Raw genomic sequence first — 25,075 nt, 5'->3', positions numbered from 1 at the left:
GGTCATTCATTAATTCGTTCAATCATATTTATTGAGCACTTACTGTGTGTAGAGCACTGTACTAAGCGCTTGGGAAGTACAATTTGGCAACTTATAAAGACAGTCCCTACCCAACAATGGGCTCACAGTCTAGAAGGTGGAGCCAGACAACAAAACAAAACATGTAGACAGGTGTCAATGGGGCTCACAGTCTTAATCCCCATTTTACAGATGAGGTAGCTGAGGCACAGAGAAGTGCCTTGCCTAAGGCCACACAGCAGACACATGGTAGAGCCGGAATTAGAACCCATAACCTTGTGATTTCCAGGCCCATGCTTTATCTACTATGCCATGCATATGTCTTTGGCCAGAAGGCTAGCTGACCAAATTTGTGGGGGGCAAAAGGAAGAAAGATATAATTTTGGTATTAATTAGCGAAAGTACTTTAGGGTTTCAGCTGTGAAAGACATTTTTCCCTCATTTTTAGAACTGTATAAAACACCTAGTAGTAACGCGCCAAGTGGGCAGAAGAGACCAATTAGGCCTCAATGACTAGTCATGAAAGCAAGGGGAATTCCAAAACATTGAAATAACCTTGCCATCCATTAATTTTTATTTTATTCGATTTAAATATGCTTATGTTTTCCTCCCCAATAGAGTGTAAGCTCTTTCTGGGCACAGCAGAAATGTGGAGGAATCCAAATTATTCATTTATTGATTCATTCAATCAATCGCATTTATTGAGCGCTTACTGTGTGCAGAGCACTGTACTAAGTGCTTGGGAAGTACAAGTTGGCAACATATAGAGACGGTCCTTACCCAAGAGCAGGCTCACAGTCTAGAAAGGGGAGATAGACAACAAAACAAAGCATATTAACAAAATAAAATAAATAGAATAAATATAAATAGAATAAATACGTACAAATACAATAAATAAATAGAGTAACAAATACATACAAACATATATACGTATATACAGGTGCTGTGGGGAGGGGAAGGAGGTAAGGTTGGTGGGATGGGGAGGATGAGGAGGGGGAGAGGAAGGAGGGGGATCAGTCTGGGAAGGCCTCCTAGAATTAGAACCCAGATCCTTCTGACTCCCATGCCCATGCTCCGTCTACTAAGCCAAGCTTCTTATTTATCCAGCTTTTACCAGGATGTGCAATTAATTCGTATCAAACATCAATATACTCACAAGGAGCCAATCCAGGGAAAATTAGCTGTCAGTCTCATGTCCCGTGGAAAGCCCCCCTAACCTCTATAGGTGGGCAAAGGACACCCACGTCCGGTCTGTCAGCTGACCACACCAATGAAAATAGGAAAAAAGGTGGACAAGAAAAACGTCATCATTCATTCATTCATTCCTTCAGTCGTATTTATTGAGCGCTTACTGTGTGCAGAGCACTGTACTAAGCGCTTGGGAAGTACAAGTTGGCAACATATAGAGACGGTCCCTACCCAACAGCGGGCTCAATTCATCACCGCTGAAAGGATGAACTGGGAATGGTCACTGCAGCTTTGGCCCTGCTGAGCCAAAATAATAACAATAATAGTAATCATTATGGTATTTGTAAAGAGCTTACTATGTGTCAAGCACTGGTCTAAGCGCTGGGGTAGATACAAGTTAATCAGGTCGGACGCAGTCCCAGGCCCACATGGGGCTCATACTCTTATCCCAATTTTACAGATTGGGTAACTGAGGCTCAAAGAAGATAAGTGACTTGCCCAGCGTCACACAGCAGAAATGTGGAAGAATCCTAGTTAGAAGCCAGATCCTTCTGAGTACCAGGCCCTTGCTCTATACACTAAGCCATGCTGCTACTCATAAGCACTATTATGCGCACGCTGAGCACTCAGCAGTCCAAGAGCACTGTTATCAGTCCCGGAGTACTTTTATCAATCCACAGAACCAGATACAAACCTATGAGCAGTCTTCAGTCCACAAACACCGTTACCAGTCCAGTAGTTCTGTTACTTGCAGCGTGGCTTAGTGGAAATACCATGGTCTTGGGAGTCAGAAGGTCGTGGGTTCTAATTCCGGCTCCACCACATGAACTATGTGATTTTGGGCAAGTCACTTAAGTTCTCTGTGTCTCAGTTACCTCATCTGTCAAATGGGAATTAAGACTGTGAACCCCACGTGGGACAACCTGATTACCTTGTATCTACCCCAGTGCTTAGATCAGTTCTCGGCACATAGTAAGTGCTTAACAAATACCATCATCATGATTATTATTATTATTATTGAAGGCACATCAATCAATCAATCAATCAATTGTATTTATTAAGTGCTTACTGTGTACAGAGCACTACACTAAGCATTTGGGAGAGTACAAAATAACAGAGTTGGTAGACACATTCAAGTGCTTAGTACAGTGCTCTGCACACAATAAGTGCTCAATACATACGATTGAATGAAGAATTCCCTGCCCAAAGTGAGTTGATGGTCTAGAGAATAGACAGACTTTACTATAAGTAAATACATTTACTTACCCCGCCTTACCTCCTTCCCCTCCCCTCAGCACCTGTATATATGTATATATGTTTGTACGTATTTATTACTCTATTTATTTTACTTGTACATATCTATTCTATTTATTTTATTTTGTTAATATGTTTTGTTTTGTTCTCTGTCTCCCCCTCTAGACTGTGAGCCCACTGTTGGGTAGGGACCGTCTCTATATGTTGCCAACTTGTACTTCCCAAGCGCTTAGTACAGTGCTCTGCACACAGTAAGTGCTCAATAAATGCAATTGATTGATTTTGGGATATACGTAAGTGCTTTGGGGCTGAGAGAGGGGTGAAAAATGGGAGCAAATCAGAGCGACGAAGAAGGGAGTGGAAAAGAGCAAGTGAGAGCTTAGTCAGAGAATGCTTCTTGGAGATGTACCATCAATAAGGCTTTGAAGATGGGGAAAGTGTTTATCAGATATGAAGAGGGGGGACGTTACAAGTTAGAGAGAGGGAGAGGATGTGGGCCAGTGAATAGGTTGGAATTAGAGGAGCAAAGTGTGCAGACTGGGTTGTAGTAGGAGAGCGGCGAGGTGAGGTGAACAAGATGATTGAATGCTTCAAAGCTCATGGTAAAGGGTTTCTCTTTGATGCTGAGGTAGATGAGCAACCACTGGAAGTTCTTGAGGAGTGGTGAAACATGGACTGAACGTTTTTGTAGAAAAATGATCCAAGAAGCGGAGTGAAGTATGAACTGGAGTGAGGAAAGACAACAAGGAGGCTGAGAGAAATCAAGGCGAGATAAGATAAATGACGGTATTAAGGTGGTTGCAGTTTGGATGGAAAGGAAAGGACAGATTTTAGTCATGTCGTGAAGGCTGAACCCATAGGATTTGGTGATAAATCGAACATTTCCATGAGGCCTTCTCTGTCTGAGCTCTCATTTCCTCTTTTCCCACTCCTTTCTGCATCACCCTTGCTCTTGGAATTGCTCCCTTTTTTCATCTCCCCCCCACCCCCCGCCAGTCTCACAGAACTTATAATAGTATTAATAATAATTATGATATGCATTAAGCACTTACTTTGTGCCAGGCACTGTATTAAGGGCTAGGGTGGATACAAGCAAATTGGGTCGGACACAGTCCCTGTCCCACGTGGCACTTACAGTCTGTATCCCCATTTTACAAATGAGGTAACTGAACCCCAGAGAAGTGAAATGACTTGCCCAGGGTCACACAGCTGATATGTAGTGGAGTCAGGATTAGAATTTGTGACCTTATATACATATCTGTAATTCATTTATTCATGTTAATGTCTGTCTCTCCCCTAGATTGTAAGCTTGTTGTCTGCTATATTGTATTCTCCCAAGCTTATAGTACAATACTCTGCTCACAATAAGTGCTCAATAAGTATAATTGATGAATTTATTGATGAATTGATTACCAGTCCACAAGCATTGTTACCAGCCCACAAGCACTGTTGCCAACCAACATCGATCTTTCTTACATTTGCTAATTCCTTTCCCCTCATAGTTCTAACTCTCAACTCCTCCTTCCTCTCCTCCCTGTCTCCATTCTCCTATCAGCACACATTTCCACAAAAACAAAGGAAAGGGAAGGCGAGAGAGGATTAAATTCATGTCTTCCAAGCTTGCTTCTCGGTTTTCCAAAAGTTCAGCCTGATTCACGCCATAAGCCCAAGCAGGTGCGGAATCCTAGAATGTAAACTTCCTGAGGGCAGGAACCATGACACAGGAATATCCTCAGTCATATTCAGGATCTCTAGGCATTTTTAGGACTTGACTAGCCTTGGTTTATTTATGTTACATTATAATCAATCACTCAACCAATAGCATTTATGGAGCACTCACTGTATACAGAGTACACAAAGGAGCAGCGTGGCTCAGTGGACAGAGCATGGGCTTTGGAGTCAGAGGTCATGGGTTCAAATCCCGGCTCTGCCACTTGTCAGCTGTGTGACTTTGGGCAAGTCACTTAACTTCTCTGTGTCTCAGTTCCCTCATCTGTAAAATGGGGATTAAGACTGTGAGCCCCCTGTGGGACAACGTGATCACCTTGTAACCTCCCCAGCTCTTAGAACAGTGCTTTGCATATAGTAAGTGCTTAATAAATGCCATTATTATTATTATCATTATTACTAGACTAAGCGTCTAGGATTAGAGATGCAGTGAGTCAGTAATACTTTGTTCTCACCTCATCTCTAGACTGTAAACTCATTATTGGCAGAGAATTTGTCTGCTAATTCTGCTGTATTGTATTTTCCCAAGCACTTACTACAGTGTTGTGTTAGCACTCAGTAAATGCCTTTGCCCTATTGATTGCTACCTTTCAGAAAGAACATTCAGTAGGCTTAATTCTTACAAATTAATGTCCTTTGATTTTTTTCTTTTTTGGTATTTGCTAAGTGTTACTATGTGCTAGGGCACTATACTAAGTGCTGGAGTAGATAAAAGACAATCATTCATTCATTCAATCGTATTTATTGAGCACTTACTGTGTGCAGAGCACTGTACTAAGCGCTTGGGAAGTACAAGTTCGCAACATATAGAGACGGTGCCTACCCAACAACAATCAGGTTGGACACAGTCCTTGTCCCATATAGGCTTCACTGTCTTAATCTTCTTTTAACAGATGAGGTAACTGAGGCCCAGAGAATTTAAGTGACTTGCCCAAAACAAATGGTGGAGCAGGGATTAGAACCCAGGTCCTCTGATGCCCAGACCTGCACTCTTTCCACTAGGACACACTATAATCAAATCACTTGAATCATGAGTCTACTCAACATCAAGAGGCAGAGAGATGTTTATCTTTGTTGCTGTAAAGAGCCTGGCAATCCGCCTTCATTGCAGGGAATGATAATAATAATAATAGTAATAACAGTATTTGTTAAGTGCTTACTATGTGCCAGGCTCTGTACTAAGCACTGGGATGGATAAGAGGTAATCAGGTTGGACACAGTCCTGTCCCATGTGGGGCGAACAGTCTTAATCTCCATTTTACAGCTGAGGTAACTGAGGTACAGAGAAGTGAAATGACTTGTCCAAGGCCACGCAGCAGACAATGGCAGAGGCAGCATTAGAACCCAAGACCTAATGACTCCCAGGCCTGGGCCCTATTTACTACTCCAGAGTGAGGAGAAACAGATGGGAATAGCCTCCAGACCGGAGTAGGCTCCCCTGGCCTGGAATGCCCTCCCTCCACACATGCATCAAGCTAGCTCTCTTCCTCCCTGCAAAGCCCTACTGAGAGCTCACCTCCTCCAGGAGGCCTTCCCAGACTGAGCCCCCGCTTATCCTCTGCTCCTCCTCCCCTCCCCATCACCCCCACTCCCTCCCTCTGCCCTATCCCTTTCCCCTCCCCACAGCACTTGTGTATATTTGTACATATTAATTACTCTATTTTATCAATGATGTGTATGTCTGTAATTCTGTTTATTTTGATGGTATTGACTCCTGTCCACCTGTTCTGTTTTGCTGTCTGGCTCCCCCTTCTAGACTGTGAGCCCGTTATTGGGTAGGGACTGTCTATATGTCACCGAATTGTACTTTCCAAGTGCTTAGTACAGTGCTCTGCACACAGTAAGCGCTCAATAAATACGACTGAATGAATGAAGGGACTACTTCTCTTAAGGATACAGGTTGCCACACTCTCCCTCTCCTGCTTAAACTGATTCCTCTAAAATAACAACTCAGCCCATACATTTCATTCTAACTTGCCTCGATCTCAAATAATCGAGAAGCAGCATGGCTCAGTGGAAAGAGCCTAGGCTTTAGAGTCAGAGGTCATGGGTTCAAATCCTGGCACCACCAATTGTCAGCTGTGTGACTCTGGGCAAGTCACTTCACTTCTCTGTGCCTCAGTTCCCTCATCTGTAAAATGGGGATTAAGACTGTGAGCCCCCCCGTGGTACAACCTGATCACCTTGTAATCTCCCCAGTGCTTAGAACCGTGCTTTGCACATAGTAAGTGCTTAATAAATGCCATTATCATTATTATTGATAATAATAATGGTGTTGTTAAGCACTTACTATGTGCCAGATACTGTCCTCAGTGCTGGCATAGACACAAGGTAATTGAGTTGGACACAATCAATTAATCAGTGGTATTTTTTGAGTGCTTACTATGTGCAGAACACTATACTAAGTGCTTTAGAGAGAACAATACAACAGAATTAGCAGGCTCATCCCCTGCCCATAAGGAGCAGGCAGTCTAGTGGGGGGACACAAATATTAATATGAATAAATAAGTAGTTTATAATTATAATAATTTATAAAAAATATTATTTAATCATTTATAGGAATTTATAATAATCTTTATAATTTAAAGATATGTACACAAGTGCTGTGGAGTTGGGGTTCGGGAGAATATCAAATGTCCAGAGGTCACAGATCCAAGGACAAAGATGAGGCAGAAGGAAGAGAGCGCTGGGGAAAAGAGGAGATGTGACCTTTACAGTACTTTGAAGATGGGGAGAGTGATGGTCTGGCATGAGAGCTCACCTCCTCCAAGAGGCCTTCCCAGACTGAGCCCCCTTTTTCCTCTCCTCCTCCCCATCCCCCTGCCCTACCTTCTTCCCCTCCCCACAGCACCTGTATATATGTTTGTACAGATTTATTACTCTATTTATTTTACTTGTACATACTTACTATTCTATTTATTTTGTTAATGATGTGCATTTAGTTTTAATTATATTTGTTCTGACGACTTGACACCTGTCCACGTATTTTGTTTTGTTGTCCATCTTCCCCTTCTAGACTGTGAGCCCATTGTTGGGTAGGGACCATCTTTCTATGTTGCCAACTTGGACTTCCCAAGCATTTAGTACAGTGCTCTGCACACAGTAAGCGCTCAGTAAATATAATTGAATGAATGAATGAATATATGGAAGGGGAGGGAGTTCCATGCCCAGGGGAGGTCATGGGAAAGGGGTCAGCGGTGAGATAGATGAGATCGGGGCACGGTGAGTCAATCAGCGCCAGAAGAGTGAAGTGTGTGGGCTATGCTGTAGCTGGAGATTAGTGAGGTGAGGTAGGGTGGGGCAAGCTGATTGAGTGCTTTAAAGCCAATGATGAGGAGTTTATCTTTGATGCGGAGGTGGATGGGCAACTACCAAAGTTTCTTGAGGAGTGAGGTGACATGGAGTGAATTATTTTGGTAATAAATGATCCGTGTAACAGAGTGAAGTATGGAGGGCTGCGGGGAGAGACAGGAGGCCAGGGGGTCAGCGCGGAGGAACATTTAGTTGTCAAGGTGGGATAGGATAAGGGATTGAATGATCATGGTAGCAATTTGAATGGAGTGGAAAGGGTGGATTTTAGCTATGTTGTGAAGGAAACCAGACAGGATTTGGTGACAAATTGAATATCTGGGTTGAATGAGAGAGACAGTCAAGGATAATGCCTGGATTATGGGCTTGAGAGGCAGGAAGGATGGTGGTGCTATCTACAGTAACAGGAAAGTCAGGGGAAAGGCAGGGTTAGGGTGGGAAGATGCTGAGTTCTGTTTTGGAGATGTTAAATTTGAGGTGTGAACTGAGCCTTGAATGATCTCTGCTGTCAGGGTGGGAGGCAGAGGAAGAGCCAACAAAAGATACTGAGAAGAAATGGTCAGAAGAGTAGGAGAAACAAGAGAGGACAGTGTTAGTCAATCAAGGTTTGATAAAGTTTCAGGGAGAAGGGGGTGCTGTACAGTATCAAAAGAGGCTGAGAGGTCTAGGAAGATTAGCCCACTTTTGGGTAGGGACTGTCTCTATATGTTGCCAATTTGTACTTCCCAAGCGCTTAGTACAGTGCTCTGCACATAGTAAGCGCTCAATAAATACGATTGATGATTAGGATGGAGTAGAGGCTGTCAGATTTGACAAAAAGGAGATCATTGGTGACCTTAAAGAGGGCTGTTTCTTTGTTGTGAAGGGGGCAGAAGCCAGATTGGAGAGGATCTAGGGGTTTAATTGGAGAAGAAGTGGAGACAATGGGTGTAAACAACTCTCTCAAGACATTTGAAGAAAAATGGTAGGAGGGAGATGAGGTGATAACTGGAGAGAGCTGTGGGGTCATGGAAGGGTTATTTATTTTTTTTTTTAGGATAGGACATTTAACATAAGCATGTTTGAAAGTAGTGGAAAAGAAGCCGTTAGAAAGTGAACAGTTGAAGGTTGTAGTCAAGGAGGGAAGAAGGGAGGGGGTGAGTGTTTTAAGATGGTATAATAATGATGGCATTTAGTAACTGCGTACTATGTGCAAAGCACTGATCTAAGTGCTGGGGAGGTTACAAGGTAATGAGGTTGTCCCACAGGGGGCTCACAGTCTTCATCCCCATTTTACAGATGAGGTAACTGAGGCCCAGAGAAGTTAAGTGGCTTGCCCAAATTCACACAGCTGACAATTGGCAGAATCGGGATTTGAACCCACGACCTCTGACTCCAAAGCCCGTGCTCTTTCCACTGAGCCACAATGAAGGGATGGGGTCAGAAATACAGGTGAAGGGGATGGATTTAGAGAGGAGGCGAGAGATTTCATTTTGAGTTACTGTATGGAATAAAGGGAGAGTCAAAGAAGGTAGAAGGGGGGATTGGAGAAGAGCAGGGGAGAATTTAGGGAGAGGATGATAATAATAATAGTATTTGTTAAACACTTACTATGTGCCAGGCACTGTACGAAGGGCCAGGATAGGTACAAGCAAGTAGGGCTGGACACAATCCCTGTCCCACATGGTGCTCACAGACTTAATTTCATTCATTCACGCATTCATTCACTCATTCAATCGTATTCATTGAGCACTTACTGTGCACAGAGCACTGTACTAAGCTCTTGGGAAGTACAATTTGGCAATATATAGAGATGGTCCCTACCCAACAGTGGGCTCACAGTCTAGAAGGGGGAGACAGAGAACAAAAAAAAACATGTTAACAAAATAAAATAAATAGAATAAATATGTACAAATGAAATAGAGTAATAAATACATACAAACATATATGCATATATACAGGTGCTGTGGGGAGGGGAAGGAGGTAAGGCGGGGGGATGGAGGGGGGAGGAGGGGGAAAGGAAGGAGGGGGCTCAGTCTCGGAAGGCCTCCTGGAGGAGGTTAGCTCTCAGTAGGGCCTTGAAGGGAGGAAGAGAGCTAGCTTGGCGGATGTGTGGAGGGAGGGCATTGCAGGCCAGGGGGAAGATTGTGGGCCAGGGGTCGACAGCTGGACAGGTGAGAACGAGGCAGAGTGAGGAGATTAGCAGCAGAGGAGCAGAGGGTGCGGGCTGGGCTGAAGAAGGAGAGAAGGCAGGTGAGGTTGGAGGGGGTGGTGATGGGCAGCCTTGAAGCCAACGGTGAGGAGTTTCTGCCTGATGCGTAGGTTGATTGGTAGCCACTGGAGATTTTTGAGGAGGGGAGTAACATGCCCAGAGCGTTTCTGGACAAAGACAATCCGGGCAGCGGCGTGAAGTATGGATTGAAGAGGAGAGAGACAGAAGGGTGGGAGATCGGAGAGGAGGCTGATACAGTAATCCAGACGGGATAGGATGAGAGCTTGAACGAGCAGGGTAGCGGTTTGGATGGAGAGGAAAGGGCGATTCTTGGCAATGTTGCGGAGCTGAGACTGGCAGGTTTTGGTGACGACTTGGATGTGAGGGGTGAAGGAGAGAGCGGAGTCGAGGATGACACCAAGGTTGCGGGCTTGTGAGACGCGAAGGATGGTAGTGCCGTCAACAGTGATGGGAAAGTCAGGGAGAGGGCAGGGTTTGGGAGGGAAGACAAGGAGTTCAGTCTTGGACATGTTGAGTTTTAGGTGGCGGGCAGACATCCAGATGGAGATGTCCTGAAGGCAGGAGGAGATGCGAGCCTGGAGGGAGGGAAAGAGAGCAGGGGCAGAGATGTAGATTTGGGTGTCATAAGCGTAGAGATGATAGTTGAAGCCGTGGGAGCAAATGAGGTCACCAAGGGAGTGAGTGTAGATCGAGAACAGAAGGGGACCAAGCAGCGTGTCTTAGTGGAAAAGAGCACGGGCTTTGGAGTCAGAGGTCATGGGTTCAAATCCCGGCTCTGCCACTTGTCAGCTGTGTGACTTTGGGCAAGTCACTTAACTTCTCTGTGCCTCAGTTCCCTCATCTGTAAAATGGGGATGAAGACTGTGAGCCCCACGTGGGACAACCTCATGACCTTGTATCCCCCAGCGCTTAGAACAGTGCTTTGCACATAGTAAGCGCTTAATAAAATGCCATTATATAAAAAAACTGAACCTTGAGAAACCCCTACAGTAAGGGGAAGGGGGTGGGGGAGGAGGAGCCTGCAAAAGAGACTGAGAATGAACAACTGGAGAGATAAGAGGAGAACCAGGAGAGGACGGAGTCTGTGAAGCCAACGTTGGATAGAGTATTGAGGAGAAGGGGAGAATGGTAAATGGAGGATCTCCATTTTACAGATGAGGTAACTGAGGTCCAGAGAAGTAAAATGAGTTGCCCAGGGTCACAGAGCAGACAAGTGGCAGAGCTGGGATTAGAACCCATAACCTTCTGACTCCCAGGCCCTTGCTCTATCCACTCATGCTTGATAGTTTCAATTTTGTTGATAAAGTATGTGGCCAGATCATTAGAGGAAAAAGGTGGTGGAGGCCAAGGGGAAAGGGGTTGGAGAAGGGAATTAAATGTCTGGAACAGCTGGTGGAGGCTGTGGGTATGGGATTGAATTAGGAAGGAGAAGCAGTGCTGTCGGGCAGTGGAGAGGGCCAAATTGAAGCACATGAGAATGGATTTAAGGTGGACAAGGTCAGAGAGATGTCTGGATTTCCTCCACAGACTGTGGGATTCAGTGGGATCTAGGGTTATGGGCTTGTGGTACAAGAGCGGCAGAGGGACAGGGGAGCAAGGGAGTTCAGTTCCATGGAAAAGGCGGTGTTGAGTGTGTCATTTTGGAGAAGCAGCATGGCTCAGTGGAAAGAGCATGGGCTTTGGTGTCAGAGGTCATGGGTTTGAATCCTGGCTCCGCCAATTGTCAGCTGTGTGACTTTGGGCAAGTCACTTCACTTCTCTGGGCCTCAGTTACCTCATCTGTAAAATGGGAATTAACACTGTGAGCCCCCTGTGGGACAACCTGATCACCTTGTAACCTCCCCAGCGCTTAGAACGGTGCTTTGCACATAGTAAGCGCTTAATAAATGCCATTATTATTATTAGCAGTAGTAGTAGCATTTTGTGTGTCAGGAGAAGGTAGTTTGGGTTTAGAGACCAAATGCAGTAGGATGGCTGTCGAGCACTGCAGGGGCTCAGAAGAACTGAGGGCTCTGTGGGAGAAGCTCACTTTCAGCCCCTTCCTCACATCCTCCCTCTTGCCTGGAACTCCCTCCACCTTCATATCCGACAGCCCATATTTGTCTCTCCTAATCTTTAAAGTTCTCTTAAAATCATATCTTCTCCAAGAAGCTTTCCTTGACAAAACTGCCATTTTTTGAGCCGATTCAAACTCCCTTTTGCTTCACTTTTGCACTTGGGTCTGTACCTCTTAAGAACCTTGACCCTCAAACCACCCCCAGACCCACAACACCTATGTACCTATCTGCCACTTGTCAGCTGTGTGACTTTGGGCAAGTCACTTAACTTCTCTGTGCTTCAATTACCTCATCTGTAAAATGGGAATTAAGACTGTCAGCCCCACATGGGACAGCCTGATCACCTTGTATCCTCCGCAGTGCTTAGAACAGTGCTTTGCACATAGTAAGTGCTTAACAAATGCCATTATTATTATTATTGTTATTATACTCCACTGCTTCCCTTTGCTTGAATATCCATCTCCCTCCACTATAATAATAATGATTATGGTACTTGTTAAGCACTTACTATGTGCAAAACACTGTTCTAAGCATTATACTGTAAGCTCCCTGAGAACAGGGATCATATTTACCAATGCTATTGTAGTGTACTCTCCCAAACATTTAGTAAGGTGCTCTGCATTCAGTAAGAACTCTATGAATACCATTAATTGATTGTCTCCCCTTCTAGACTATAAGCTCCTTGTGGGCAGGGAACGTGTCAACCAACGTGTCAGCTGTTGTAATGTTCTCTTCCAAATGCTGAGTAAAGAGCTCTGTACAAAATAAGAACTCAACAAATGCCTTTGATTGATTGTTGGAACTATTACTGAAGAAAGGAGATTTTTTTTTTTCATCCTGGACCCAGTTCAGTTCCTAATATCATGAGTGTTCCTGTGCCTCTGCTACTATGATCCTATCCTAATTTGAAAGAATTCCTAAATCCATAGATGTGCTGGGAGAGTATGGGATTGGGGGAAAGATTGCTCACCTGTGGGCTTTGCCTCTACAACTGTGAAACCAAATTCAAGGCCCAGGGGTCGTGGGACTGACTGAATAATACATGCTACCTGAACAATTTCTTTCATTCATTCAATCATTCAGTCGTATTTATTGAGCGCTTACTGTGTGCAGAGCACTGTACTAAGTGCTTCCCCAGTACAAGTTGGCAACACATAGAGACGGTCCCTACCCAACAATGGGCTCACAGTCTCGAAGGGGGAGACAGACAACAAAACAAAACAAAACAAGTGGATAGGTGTCAAGTCATCAGAACAAATAGAATTAAAGCTAAATGCACATCATTAAGAAAATAGAATAGTAAATATGTACAAGTAAAATAAGTACAGTAATAAATTTGTACAAACATATATACAGGTGCTGTGGGAAGGGGAAGGAGGTAGGGCAGGGGGGATGGACAGGAGGAAAGAAAAAAGGGGGCTCAGTCTGGGAAGGCCTCCTGGAGGAGGTGAGCTCTCAGTAGGGCTTTGAAAGGAGGAAGAGAGCTAGCTTGGTGGATGTTGGGAGGGAGGGCAGTCCAGGCCAGGAGGAGGACTTGGGCGGGGGGTCGACGGCAGAACAGGCGAGAACCAGGTACAGTGAGGAGGTTAGCGGCGGCAGAGGAGCAGAGGGTGCGAGCTGGGCTGGAGAAGGAAAGAAGGGAGGTGAGATAGGAGGGGGCGAGGTGATGGACAGCCTTGAAGCCGAGAGTGAGGAGATTTTGCTTGATGCGTAGGTTGACAGGCAGCTTTCTAGGAAGCAGGATTCCCCCCCTAGATGAGAGAGTAGGTGGGCATATCTCAAGTACAGCAAGGAGACCCACATAAGCCTGTGCAATTATCCGGGAGCCTGATCCACTCACTTGTTTTCTTGTTCTCGATTCCACAGAAACCTTAATGGATACCCGCACAGCTACCGCCGAACTCGGCTGGACGGCCAACCCTGCATCGGGGGTAAGTGTCTGTGTCTGGGTCCTTCCCTGGGGCTTCAGTTGGCTGCTTAGTTACCTTAAAGTGGGCTGGGGTGGGAAGGGAGAATTTCACAAAGATTGAGCGGATTGCAGGGAAGAGAAGGATGACTGAACAGCATAACCAAATGATGCATTGGCCAACCTTTCTGGTCAGGAGATGTTCGCACCATTCGGTCAATGCTACAAAATGTGATCTGATCAGAACCTGGAAACAAAATGGTCTGGCCCCAGGAGAGAGAGCTCATGGATTTCCACCAAACTTTGCACTTAGGAACATGAAATTCCCACTGAACTGCTACAGGGGAATCGGCATCCCTCAAATCAGCTCCATTTTTCTCAAGGGGAAAAGAGGACTGTGAGAAGTTAACCATCCTGGATTGGGTCATGGGGGAGATGATGGTCTGATTGTCTACCATAGTCTGAGACTTTAAGGGTTGCCCTCCCCAACGGCCCCCATTGGCCCTGGGGGTAGGATGGAGGCCAATCAATCAGTTGTATTTATCGAGTGCTCACTGTGTGCAGAGCAATCAGTAAGTCATATTTATTGAGTGCTCACTGTGTGCAGAACACTGTACCAAGCGCTTGGGAGAATTCATTCAATCATTTATTGAGCACTTACTGTGTGCAGAGCACTGTACTAAGCGCTTGGGAAATACAAGTTGGCAACATATAGAGGCGGTCCCTTCCCAACAACGGATTCACAGTCTAGAAGGGGGAGACAGACAACAAAACAAAACGTGTAGACAAGTGTCAAAATCGTCAGAACAAATAGAATGAGTAGAGATTGCAATGTGGCAATATAACAGTCACATTCCCAGCCCACAACAAACTTTCTGTCTAGAGCACTGTACTGAGCGCTCGAGGGAGTGCACTATAACAGGGTTGGAAGACATATTCCTTGCACACAACGAGGCCAGGCTGGAAGCTCATGATCTCTTGTCCAGTTGATGCTGTCAGAGAATGGCACCCCTAGGATGTGTACTGAATTAGGGAGCATTTTTCTCCAGGGTGAGTCTCTGTGGTTATTGCACACTCAAAGAAACAGTTGTGAGTGCATGCATTGCTTTGGAACAGGTTAGGACTACAGTGAAATCTTTCCTTAACTTAGGATCGATAAGAAGTCAACCCTCTTCCACCCACCCCCATGGAAATATAATGATCTTGTTTCTTGCCCCAGATTTAGGGGGTTGTCTGATGTGCTGTGTCAATTCAAATTCATGGGTGAAAGGCATTTTCTTTTTCTACGCTGGATGTACACTAGAAGAGTGTGTGTGTGTGTGTGTGTGTGTGTGTATGTATGTGTATGCACATGCATAGCTGTTTTTCTGGAGTTCAAAGACAATGTGGATGACGGTGCGATTCAGGGGTTAGAGTGATTGATGAGACTGATATTCGTTTTAGGCAGGAATGTGTGTATTTGTTGTTATATTGTACCCTTCCAAGTGCTTAGTACAGTGCTTGGCACCTAGTAAGCCCTCATTAAATTCGACTGAATGATGCAACAATATTACTGATGCGTCAACAAAAGAAGCAACGAGAAACAGTGTGGTTCAGTGGAAAGAGCCCGGGCTTGGGAGTCAGAGGCTATGGGTTCAAATCCCAAATCTACCAATTGTCAGCTGTGTGACTTTGGGCAAGTCACTTAACTTCTCTGTGCCTCAGTTACCTCATCTGTAAAATGGGAAGCCCCATTAATAAATGCCATTATAATAACAGTAGCAAAAGACTCTTCCAAGTCCTGTTACTGGAGAGGTTGTGCTCAGAATTTGGGGGGCCATTTTAGTTTCTGCCCTTTAAGGTCAGGATATTTTCAGAAACTTGGCTCTCCGAGAATCACCCCAGTTCTATAAGGTCTAACTGATGCTGTTGGGTCCTCGCAGTCTTCTATATTGTTAATTTGCCTCAGTTTGGCTTTATCATGCCTTTCAAAACATCCCTCAACTTCAACTCACTTTATGGCAGCTGACAACTAGCTCCACCCACTTCTCCTCACAGGTTCCACCTGAAAGGTACTAGGATCCCACAGGAGCACATTTATCCATCAATTGATGGTATTTATTGAGCACTTACTTTGTTCAGAGCACTGCAATAATAGCAATGATAGCATTTATTTAGCACTTACTATGTGCAAAGCAGCGTTCTAAGCACTGGGGAGGTTACAAGGTGATCAGGTTGTCCCACGGTGGGGCTTGCAGTTTTAAACCCCATTTTACAGAAGAGGTAACTGAGGCTCAGAGAAGTTAAGTGACTTGCCCAAAGTCACACAGCTGACAACTGGCGGAGCCAGGATTTGAACCCATGACCTCTGACACCAAAGCCCATGAACTTTCCACTGAACCACACTGTACTTAACGCTTGGGAAAGTGCACTACAACAGAGCTGATAGATGCATTTCCCGTCCATGGTGAGCTTAGAGTCTACAGTCTACATCTGACTTTTCAAACTCCTTTTAAAGTGTGTTGGTGACAACCACATGCACCACAAGGGGCTTTAAATCAATCAAACAATCAATTGCATTTATTGAGCGCTTACTGTGTGCAGAGCACTGTACTAAGTGCCTGGGGGCATTCACTACAAGAGAGTTTGTAGACAAGTTCCCTACCTTCAGTGGTAAACAACTGCCTCTATCTATAAGCAGACTGTTATTTTCCAGATCGCCCTGCTACTCACAACAGATGTAACTTAAGTAACTTTTCCTCTCTGACTCCCAGTCATTCATTCATTCATTCATTCATTCATTCGTATTTATTGAACACTTACTGTGTGCACAGAACTGTACTAACTGTACTATTGTACTGGGAGAGTATAATATAACAGCAAGCAGGTGCATTCCTGCCCACAACAAGCTCAAAGTCTAGAGGGGGAGACAGACATTAGTATAAATAAATAAGTGAATGAATAGATAAATAAATAATCCACCCTCCTTCAAGGCTTCTCATCCCAGGGCCGGATATTAATAACTTTGTTGTCATGAAAAGAAGATGGAGGTCCTGAAGTGCTACTGGGAGGTGGGAGAACACAGCAGTATTTTTTTTATGTTTTTTTTTTAATGCTTACTATGTGCCAGGCACCGTCCTAAACTCTGGGGTAGTAATGTTGGTATTTGTTAAATGCTTACTATGTGCCAAGCACTGTTCTAAGTGCTGGGGTAGATACAAGGTCATCAGGTTGTCCCACTTGGGGCTCACAGTCTTATTCCCCATTTTACAGATGAGGTAACTGAGGCCCAGAGAAGTTAAGTGACTTGCCCAAAGTCACACAGTAGACAAGTGGCGGAGCCAGGATTAGAACCCATGACCTCTGACTCCCAAGCCCGTGCCCTTTCCGTAGATACAAACTAATCAGATTGGACACAGTGCATGTCCCACATGGGGTTCATGGTCTTAATCCCCATTTTACAGATGAGGTAACTGAAGCACAGAGATGTCAAGTAACCTCCCCAAGGTCACACAGTAGACAAATGACGGAGCAGGGATTAGAACCCAGCTCCTTCTGTCTCCTAGACCTGTACTCTTTCCAGTAGGCCTTGCCACTTCCCAGCATGGTTTGACTTTGCAAACCTCCATAGGATTCCCCAGGAATCCCCAGAAGCTTCGGCACATCCCTTTTGGTTGGATTTCAGCAACAGGCTATTGTCTGGCAAATTGCAAGATCACTAGAAGCTTTACATGAATTTTCATGAAATGTTGACACAATTTCCAGTTTGTTTTCTTCCTGGGTGAAAACTACTCTGCGTGCACAACAAACATACTCATTAAACTCGCCGATCAACTTCATTACCATTTCCCCGTGCTTATCGTCAATGAGGGAAAAGTCCAAACTGGCAGATTTCACTTTGCACAAAACATTTCAAAACATTTAACTCCCAGTGCTTATTCAAAATAGCGAGCCAACTTTCTAAAGGCATAGATTCCTTAGGTCTAGACACCAGTTACTAAGGAAGGACCTATAGGACTCTGAGATCGGAACGATCATTATTTTCCCAGGAATATTTACGTTAATTTGTTAAGTGCTTATTCTATGCCAAACACTGTTCTAAGATCTGGTGTAGATAGATGTTAATCCTGTTCTAAATGGAGCTCACAGTCTAAGTAGGAGGGAGAACAGGTATTGAATACCCATTTTATAGATGAAGAAACTGAGAAACAGAGTAGTGATCCTCCTCGACCTCTCAGCTGCCTTCGACACTGTGGACCACCCCCTTCTCCTCAACACACTATCCGACCTTGGCTTCACAGACTCCGTCCTCTCCTGGTTCTCCTCTTATCTCTCCGGTCCTTCATTCTCAGTCTCTTTTGCAGGCGCCTCCTCCCCCTCTCATCCCCTTACTGTGGGGGTTCCCCAAGGTTCAGTGCTTGGTCCCCTTCTGTTCTCGATCTACACTCACTCCCTTGGTGACCTCATTTGCTCCCACGGCTTCAACTATCATCTCTACGCTGATGACACCCAGATCTACATCTCTGCCTCTGCTCTCTCCCCCTCTCTCCAGGCTCGCATCTCCTCCTGCCTTCAGGACATCTCCATCTGGATGTCTGCCCGCCACCTAAAACTCAACATGTCCAAGACTGAACTCCTTGTCTTCCCTCCCAAACCCTGCCCTCTCCTTGACTTTCCCATCTCTGTTGATGGCACTACCATCCTTCCCGTCTCACAAGCCCGCAACCTTGGTGTCATCCTCGACTCCGCTCTCTCCTTCACCCCTCACATCCAAGCCATCACCAAAACCTGCCGGTCTCAGCTCCGCAACATTGCAAAGATCCGCCCTTTCCTCTCCATTCAAACCGCTACCCTGTTCGTTCCAGCTCTCATCCTATCCCGTCTGGACTACTGCACCAGCCTTCTCTCTGATCTCCCATCCTCGTGTCTCTCCCCACTTCAATCCATACTTCATGTTGCTACCCGGATTGTCTTTGTCCAGAAACGCTCTGGGCATGTTACTCCACTCCTCAAAAATCTCCAGTGGCTACCAATCAATCTGCGCATCAGGCAGAAACTCCTCACCCTGGGCTTCAAGGCTGTCCATCCCCTTGCCCCCTCCTACTTCACCTCCCTTCTCTCCTTCTACAGCCCACCCCGTACCCTCCGCTCCTCTGCTGCTAATCTCCTCACCGTGCCTCGTTCTCGCCTGTCCCGCCATCGACCCCTGGCCCACGTCATCCCCCGGGCCTGGAATGCCCTCCCTCTGCCCATGCGCCAAGCTAGCTCTCTTCATCCCTTCAAGGCCCTACTGAGAGCTCACCTCCTCCAGGAGGCCTTCCCACACTGAGCCCCTTCCTTCCTCTCCCCCTCGTCCCCCTGTCCATCCCCTCATCTTACCTCCTTCCCTTCCCCACAGCTCCTGTATATATGTATCTATGTTTGTACATATTTATTACTCTATTTATTTATTTATTTATTTTACTTGTACATATCTATTCTATTTATTTTATTTTGTTAGTATGTTTGGTTTTGTTCTCTGTCTCCCCCTTTTAGACTGTGAGCCCACTGTTGGGTAGGGACTGTCTCTATATGTTGCCAACTTGTATTTACTCAAGCGCTTAGTACAGTGCTCTGCACACAGTAAGCGCTCAATAAATATGATTGATTGATTGATTGATAGTGAAGTAATTTGCCCAAGGACACATAGCAGGAAAGTGGTCAGAGCCCGGATTAGAACTCAGGTTCTCTGACTTCCAGGAGCAAGTTCTTTCAACTAGCCACACTGCTTCAGCAGGTTAGGCAGATGTTGGCCTTAGTCAGACACATGTTCTACCTTTATCAATCTCTTCCATTTTATGGTTTGGGCACCTTCAATCACCTCAACTCTCTTATGCATTCCTCTGTTGTTTAGTTGCTTTTTATGCACCCGTGTTTATTACTCATGTCTGCCTTCTTGTACTTCCAACTCTTATAAGTCTATCCATAAATACGATTGAATGAACTGCAGTCTACTTGCCTCCTACATTAATGTTTAAACTTCCTGGATGTCAGGGATGGGTTTTTAGAAACATCAGCAGTGCCGTATGCTTTCCCAAGCACCAAGGCTAAGGTTAGACACGCAGAATCATCAGTAAACATGGCTAGAGATGATGAAAATGATGAGATGCACCCCCTTACTCAACTTAAATGGCCCAGATTTTCATGTCTAGCCAAAGGAGTGATCAATACCAATTGTACTAGCATTTATGAAGGGCTTCTGATGGTACAGAGCTTCATAAAATTCTGGGAGATTAATTTTATTCCATCCCCCTAAGCTATAAGCTCGTCCTCTAGACTGTACACTTGTCCTGGCAGAAGCCATGTCTACCATCGCTGTTGTATTCGCCCAAGTGCTTAGAACAGGGCTCTGCACACATTAAGCAATCAATGAATACCATTGATTGACTGGCCAACATAGGGAGATAATCTAAAGTGCTAGTGGTCAGGTTAACAGAATAATGATAATAATAATAATTTTTGAAGTGCTTACTATGTGCCAAGCAGTGTTCTAAGATCTGGGGTAAATACAAAGTAATCAGGTTGGACACTGTCCCCATCCCACACGGGGCTCACAGTTTTAACTCCCATTTTACAGATGAGGGTAACTGAGGCCCAGAGAAGGTAAGTAACTTGCCCAAGTTCAAACAGCAGCTTGGACATTTTCAAGTTCTTTAGATAGTTTGGAGAAAATTGAAGAAGAATGTTTCCAGAGCCTTGGCCTGGCTAGGATCTGCTTCCTGATCATCCTTGCTAGGTTCTACCTCCCCACAGTCAAGCTGGAAGGAGAACTGATTAAAGTTACGTTGGGAGATGGTCAATGTGGAATAGCATTGTTAAGTACCCACCGGTTCATGGCACAAATTAAACAGGTACAGACCCGGATTTCCACTTTGTAAGTAGGTGAAAAAAGGGGTTTCCTATCTGAGGGCCTCCCTTCTCTCCTTCTCCAGTCCAGCCCGCACCCTCTGCTCCTCTGCCATGACTAACCTCCTCACTGTACCTCATTCTCGCCTGTCCCGCCGTCGACCCCCTGCCCATGTCCTCCCCCTGGCCTGGAATGCCCTCTCTCCAAACATCCGCCAAGCTAGCTCTCTTCCTCCCTTCAAAGCCCTACTGAGAGCTTGCCTCCTCCAGGAGGCCTTCCCAGACTGAGCTCCCTTTTTCCTCTCCTCCTGCCTATCCCCCTCACCCTTCCTCCTTCCCCTCCCCACAGCATCTGCATATATGTTTGTACAGATTTATTACTCTATTTTACTTGTACATATTTACTTAATGATGTGCATCTAGCTTTATTTCTATTTATTCTGATGACTTGACACCCGTTCACATGTTTTGTTTTGTTCTCTGTCTCCGCCTTCTAGACTACGAGCCCGTTGTTGGGTAGGGACCGTCTCTATATGTTGCCAACTTGTACTTCCCAAGTGCTTAGTACAGTGCTCTGCACACAGTAAGTGCTTAATAAATGCAATTGAATGAATGAATGAATTGTGCTATATCTTAGGTAAACACCACTCCAGAAATGTAAACTTCTAGAGGCTTGAATACTTTTCTCACTTACTCTCCTAGACAAGTATTTCATGCCCGAATATACTATCTATATAACGTAAACATACGCACATAAGCATGGAGGCCTTCCTAGACTGAGCCCCCCTTTTCCTCTGCTCCCCCACCCCTCCCCATCACCCCTACTCCCTCCTTCTGCTCTACCCCCTTTCCGCCCCACAGCACTCATGTATATTTGTACATATTTATTATTCTATTTTATTAATGATGTGCATATATCTATAATGCTATTTATCTATTTTGATGCTACTGATGCTTGCCTACTTGATTTGCTTTGTTGTCTGTCTCCCCCCATCCTGGACTGTGAACCCGTTGTTGGGTAGGGACTGTATCTGTTGCCGACTTCTACTTCCTAAGTGCTTAGTACAGTGCTCTGCACACAGTAAGCACTCAATAAATACTACTGAATAAATGAATGTGTATATATGTATATATAAATATATCTATATCTATTTAGTATTTATGTCAGTATATGTATGCAAGTTTGCTTTTTTTTAAGTGGTATTTGCCAGGCACTATTCTAAGTGCTGGAGTAGACACAAGATAATCAGTTTGGACAATAATAACAATAATGATGGTATTTGTTTAGTGCTTACTATGTGCCAAGCACTGTTCTAAGCTCTAGGGGAGATACAAGGTAGTCATGTTGTCCCATATGGGGCTCAGAGTCTTAATCCCCATTTTATATACAAGGTAACTGAGGCACAGAGAAATGGAGTGATTTGCCCGACGTCGCACAGCAGACCAGTGGCAGAGCCGGGATTAGAACCCAGGTCCTTCTGACTCTCCAGCTCCACTAGGCCATACTGCTTCTAAAGCATCCCACAACACATCCCAAGAATACAGCATCATTGATACTGTACCCCCCCTTCCTTCCTCTCCCCCTCGTCCCCCTCTCCATCCCTTGCATCTTACCTCCTTCCCTTCCCCACAGCACCTGTATATATGTATATATGTTTGTACATATTTATTACTCTATTTATTTATTTATTTTACTTGTACATATCTATTCTATTTATTTTATTTTGTTAGTATGTTTGGTTTTGTTCTCTGTCTCCCCCTTTTAGACTGTGAGCCCACTGTTGGGTAGGGACTGTCTCTATATGTTGCCAATTTGTACTTCCCAAGCGCTTAGTACAGTGCTCTGCACACAGTAAGCGCTCAATAAATACGATTGAATGAATGAATGAATTCATTCTATCATATTTATTGAGTGTTCACTGCGTGCAGAACACTGTACTAAGCACTTGGACAGTACAATACAGCAATAAAGAGAGACAACCCCGCCCACGATGAGTTCACAGTCTGGAGGGGGGAGACAAACATCAATGAAAGTAAAGAGACATCGATATAAATAAATAAAATTACAGATATATACATAGGTGCTGTGGGGAGGGAAGGGGCAAAGAACAAAGGGAGCAAGTCATGGTGATGAGGAAGGGAGTGAGAGATGAGGAAAAGTAGGGCTTAGTTTGGGAAGGCCTCTTGGAGGAGTTTACAGTCCTTCCCCACACTCTCCCTGTCTAAACAGTTGATACTAAATGGATCTTGAAGGACACTTGGCCTGTCCTTTGAATCAGATTTTCAAGGAACAGAAGAAATCACTGAACAACTAAAAATATTGTTGAATGAAAGAGGCAGCATCATTTAGAAATGAATGATGCAGGTTTCAAGGAACTAATTGCACTCATTCAGGACCTGTTCTAACTCCGACAAGCCAAAACAACCCTAATAGAGGCTAGTTCTGATCAAGAAAATGTTATGGGTTCTTCACCTACTAAGATTTGGAGATGAAGGAGTCCTGCATCAATTTTCAAGAAAGCAGATTAATTTATAACCATGATTGAAGAAGGCCTCTATAGAAAGAGGAGTTCAAGATGGCACAGAGATATTCAGAAGGATTTAGCCTACTGCAAGGGACTTTGTGAGTGAAAAAAGAAGGGGAGTGTTGAACTCAATTTGAAGACATTCACGCTGTTAACAATAATAATGATAATAATAATAATAATAATAATAATAATAATAATAAGCATTTGTTAAGTGCTTACTATGTGCAAAGCACTGTTCTAAGCGCTGGGGAGGATACAGGGTGATCAGGTTGTCCCATGTGGGGCTCACAGTCTCAATCCCCATTTTACAGATGAGGTAACTGAGGCCCAGAGAAGTTAAGTGACTTGCCTAAGATCACACAGCAGACATGTGGTGGAGTCGGGATTCGAACCCATGACCTCTGACTCCAAAGCCCGTGCTCTTTCCACTGAGCCATGCCATAACTGCCAAAACTTTTAGAAAGTAACATGGCCCATTGGACATACCTGAGAGTCAGATGACTTGGATTCTCATCCCAGCTCCCACCACTTGTCTACTGGGTGACCTTGGGCAAGTCACTTCACTTCTCTGGGCCTCAGTTACCTCATCTGTAAAATGGGGATTGAGACTGTGAGCCCCACATGGGCCAGGGACTGTATCCAACCTTATTCACCTGTATCCACCTCAGCGCTTAGTACAGTGTCTGGCACATAGCAACCACTTAAAAAATACCTCAATTATTATTATCATTATTATTATTACTTGCCTGATGTGTGAACTTGGGAAAGCCACTTAGCTTTTCAGGGCCTCTGTTTCTTCAACTGTAAAATGGGAACTTAATGGCCTTTCTCCCTGTGACTGTGAGCCCCATGAGGGACAGAGACTGTGTCATGTCTGACTGGATTACCTTGTATTTACCACCGTATTTAGTGCAGTGTTTGGCATATGCTAAGGACCTAATAAATACCACAGTTCTTATGGGTAAATTATTTAGGAGCAGGGTTCTTGTAATTTTATTCATTCATTAAATCGTATTTATTGAGTGCTTACTGTGTGCAGAGCACTCTACTAAGCGCTTGGGAAGTAGAAGTCGGCAACATATAGAGAAGGTTCCTACCCAACAACGGGCTCTGTTTTTGTCCCTTCGTCCTCCGTGTGCACTCAATAAAAATCATTATTACTACTAAGGCTGGGAGACCACAGCGAAAGTCAGCAGAATCAACTTCTACTTTTACATCAGCCTGTGAAGACTCATAATCATATTCAACTACTTATTTAGTTAAAGTTGTGATGTCATGCTTTCATTTACTTCAACAAAAATTTAACATTACCTGCTTCCAAACACAGGAGGTAATGGAATTTCATAGCATTTTGCCAGTGTTCTGGAATGGATCCTAATTTATAGAGATTCACACTGCAAACACATTTCCAAGAAACCCCACGCAATTACCTGTACTGTTGGGTTCCTGAAGTTTTCCCCTCCACTCTGGATCAACTAGGCACTTGGCTGTGTAGCCCTTAACATTTTGATACTCACCTCAGCCCCACAGTACTTATGGAAATATTTTTATAATCTCTCATTTCCCCTATTCATAATTTATAGTCAGGGATTGTGTCTACCATCTCTGTTGAACTTTTCCAAGTGTTACTTTCCTATATAACCCAGCCTGCACACTTTGCTCCTCTAATACTTACCTTCTCACTATCTCACCTATCTCACTGCCGACCTCTCTCCCACACCCTCTCTTTGGCCTGAAATGCCCTCCCTCCTCATGTTCTACAGGCAATTACTCTTCTCCCCCTTCAAAGCCTTATAGAAAGCACATCTCCTCCAAGAGGCTGTCCCTGAGAAAACCCTCCTTTCTTCTTCTGCTCCCTTCTGCGTCTCACCTTGATTTACTCACTTTATTCATCCACACTCCCAGCCCCACTGCACTTGATAATGATGGTATTTGTTAAGTGCTTAATATGTGCCGAGCACTGTTCTAAGCGCTGGGGTAGATACAAAGTAATCAGGTTGTCCCACGTGGG

The 25,075-nt window shown here is 44.6% G+C and overlaps 1 protein-coding gene across 2 annotated transcripts in view; it reads left to right on the top strand.

Moving 5' to 3' along the window:
- The window catches only part of EPHB1 (EPH receptor B1), a 717,470-nt gene that overhangs the window by 220,646 nt on the left and 471,749 nt on the right, over window positions 1-25,075 (top strand). For both annotated transcript variants that reach the window (XM_038762070.1, XM_038761987.1), the window contains exon 2: window positions 13,633-13,697. In XM_038762070.1, coding sequence (XP_038617998.1) covers window positions 13,633-13,697 — 65 coding nt within the window. The remainder of the gene's footprint in view (window positions 1-13,632; window positions 13,698-25,075) is intronic.

This window comes from Tachyglossus aculeatus, chromosome 1 (assembly GCF_015852505.1).
Source record: "Tachyglossus aculeatus isolate mTacAcu1 chromosome 1, mTacAcu1.pri, whole genome shotgun sequence".
NCBI lineage: Eukaryota > Metazoa > Chordata > Mammalia > Monotremata > Tachyglossidae > Tachyglossus > Tachyglossus aculeatus.
This window is presented reverse-complemented; position numbering and strand designations above follow the sequence as displayed.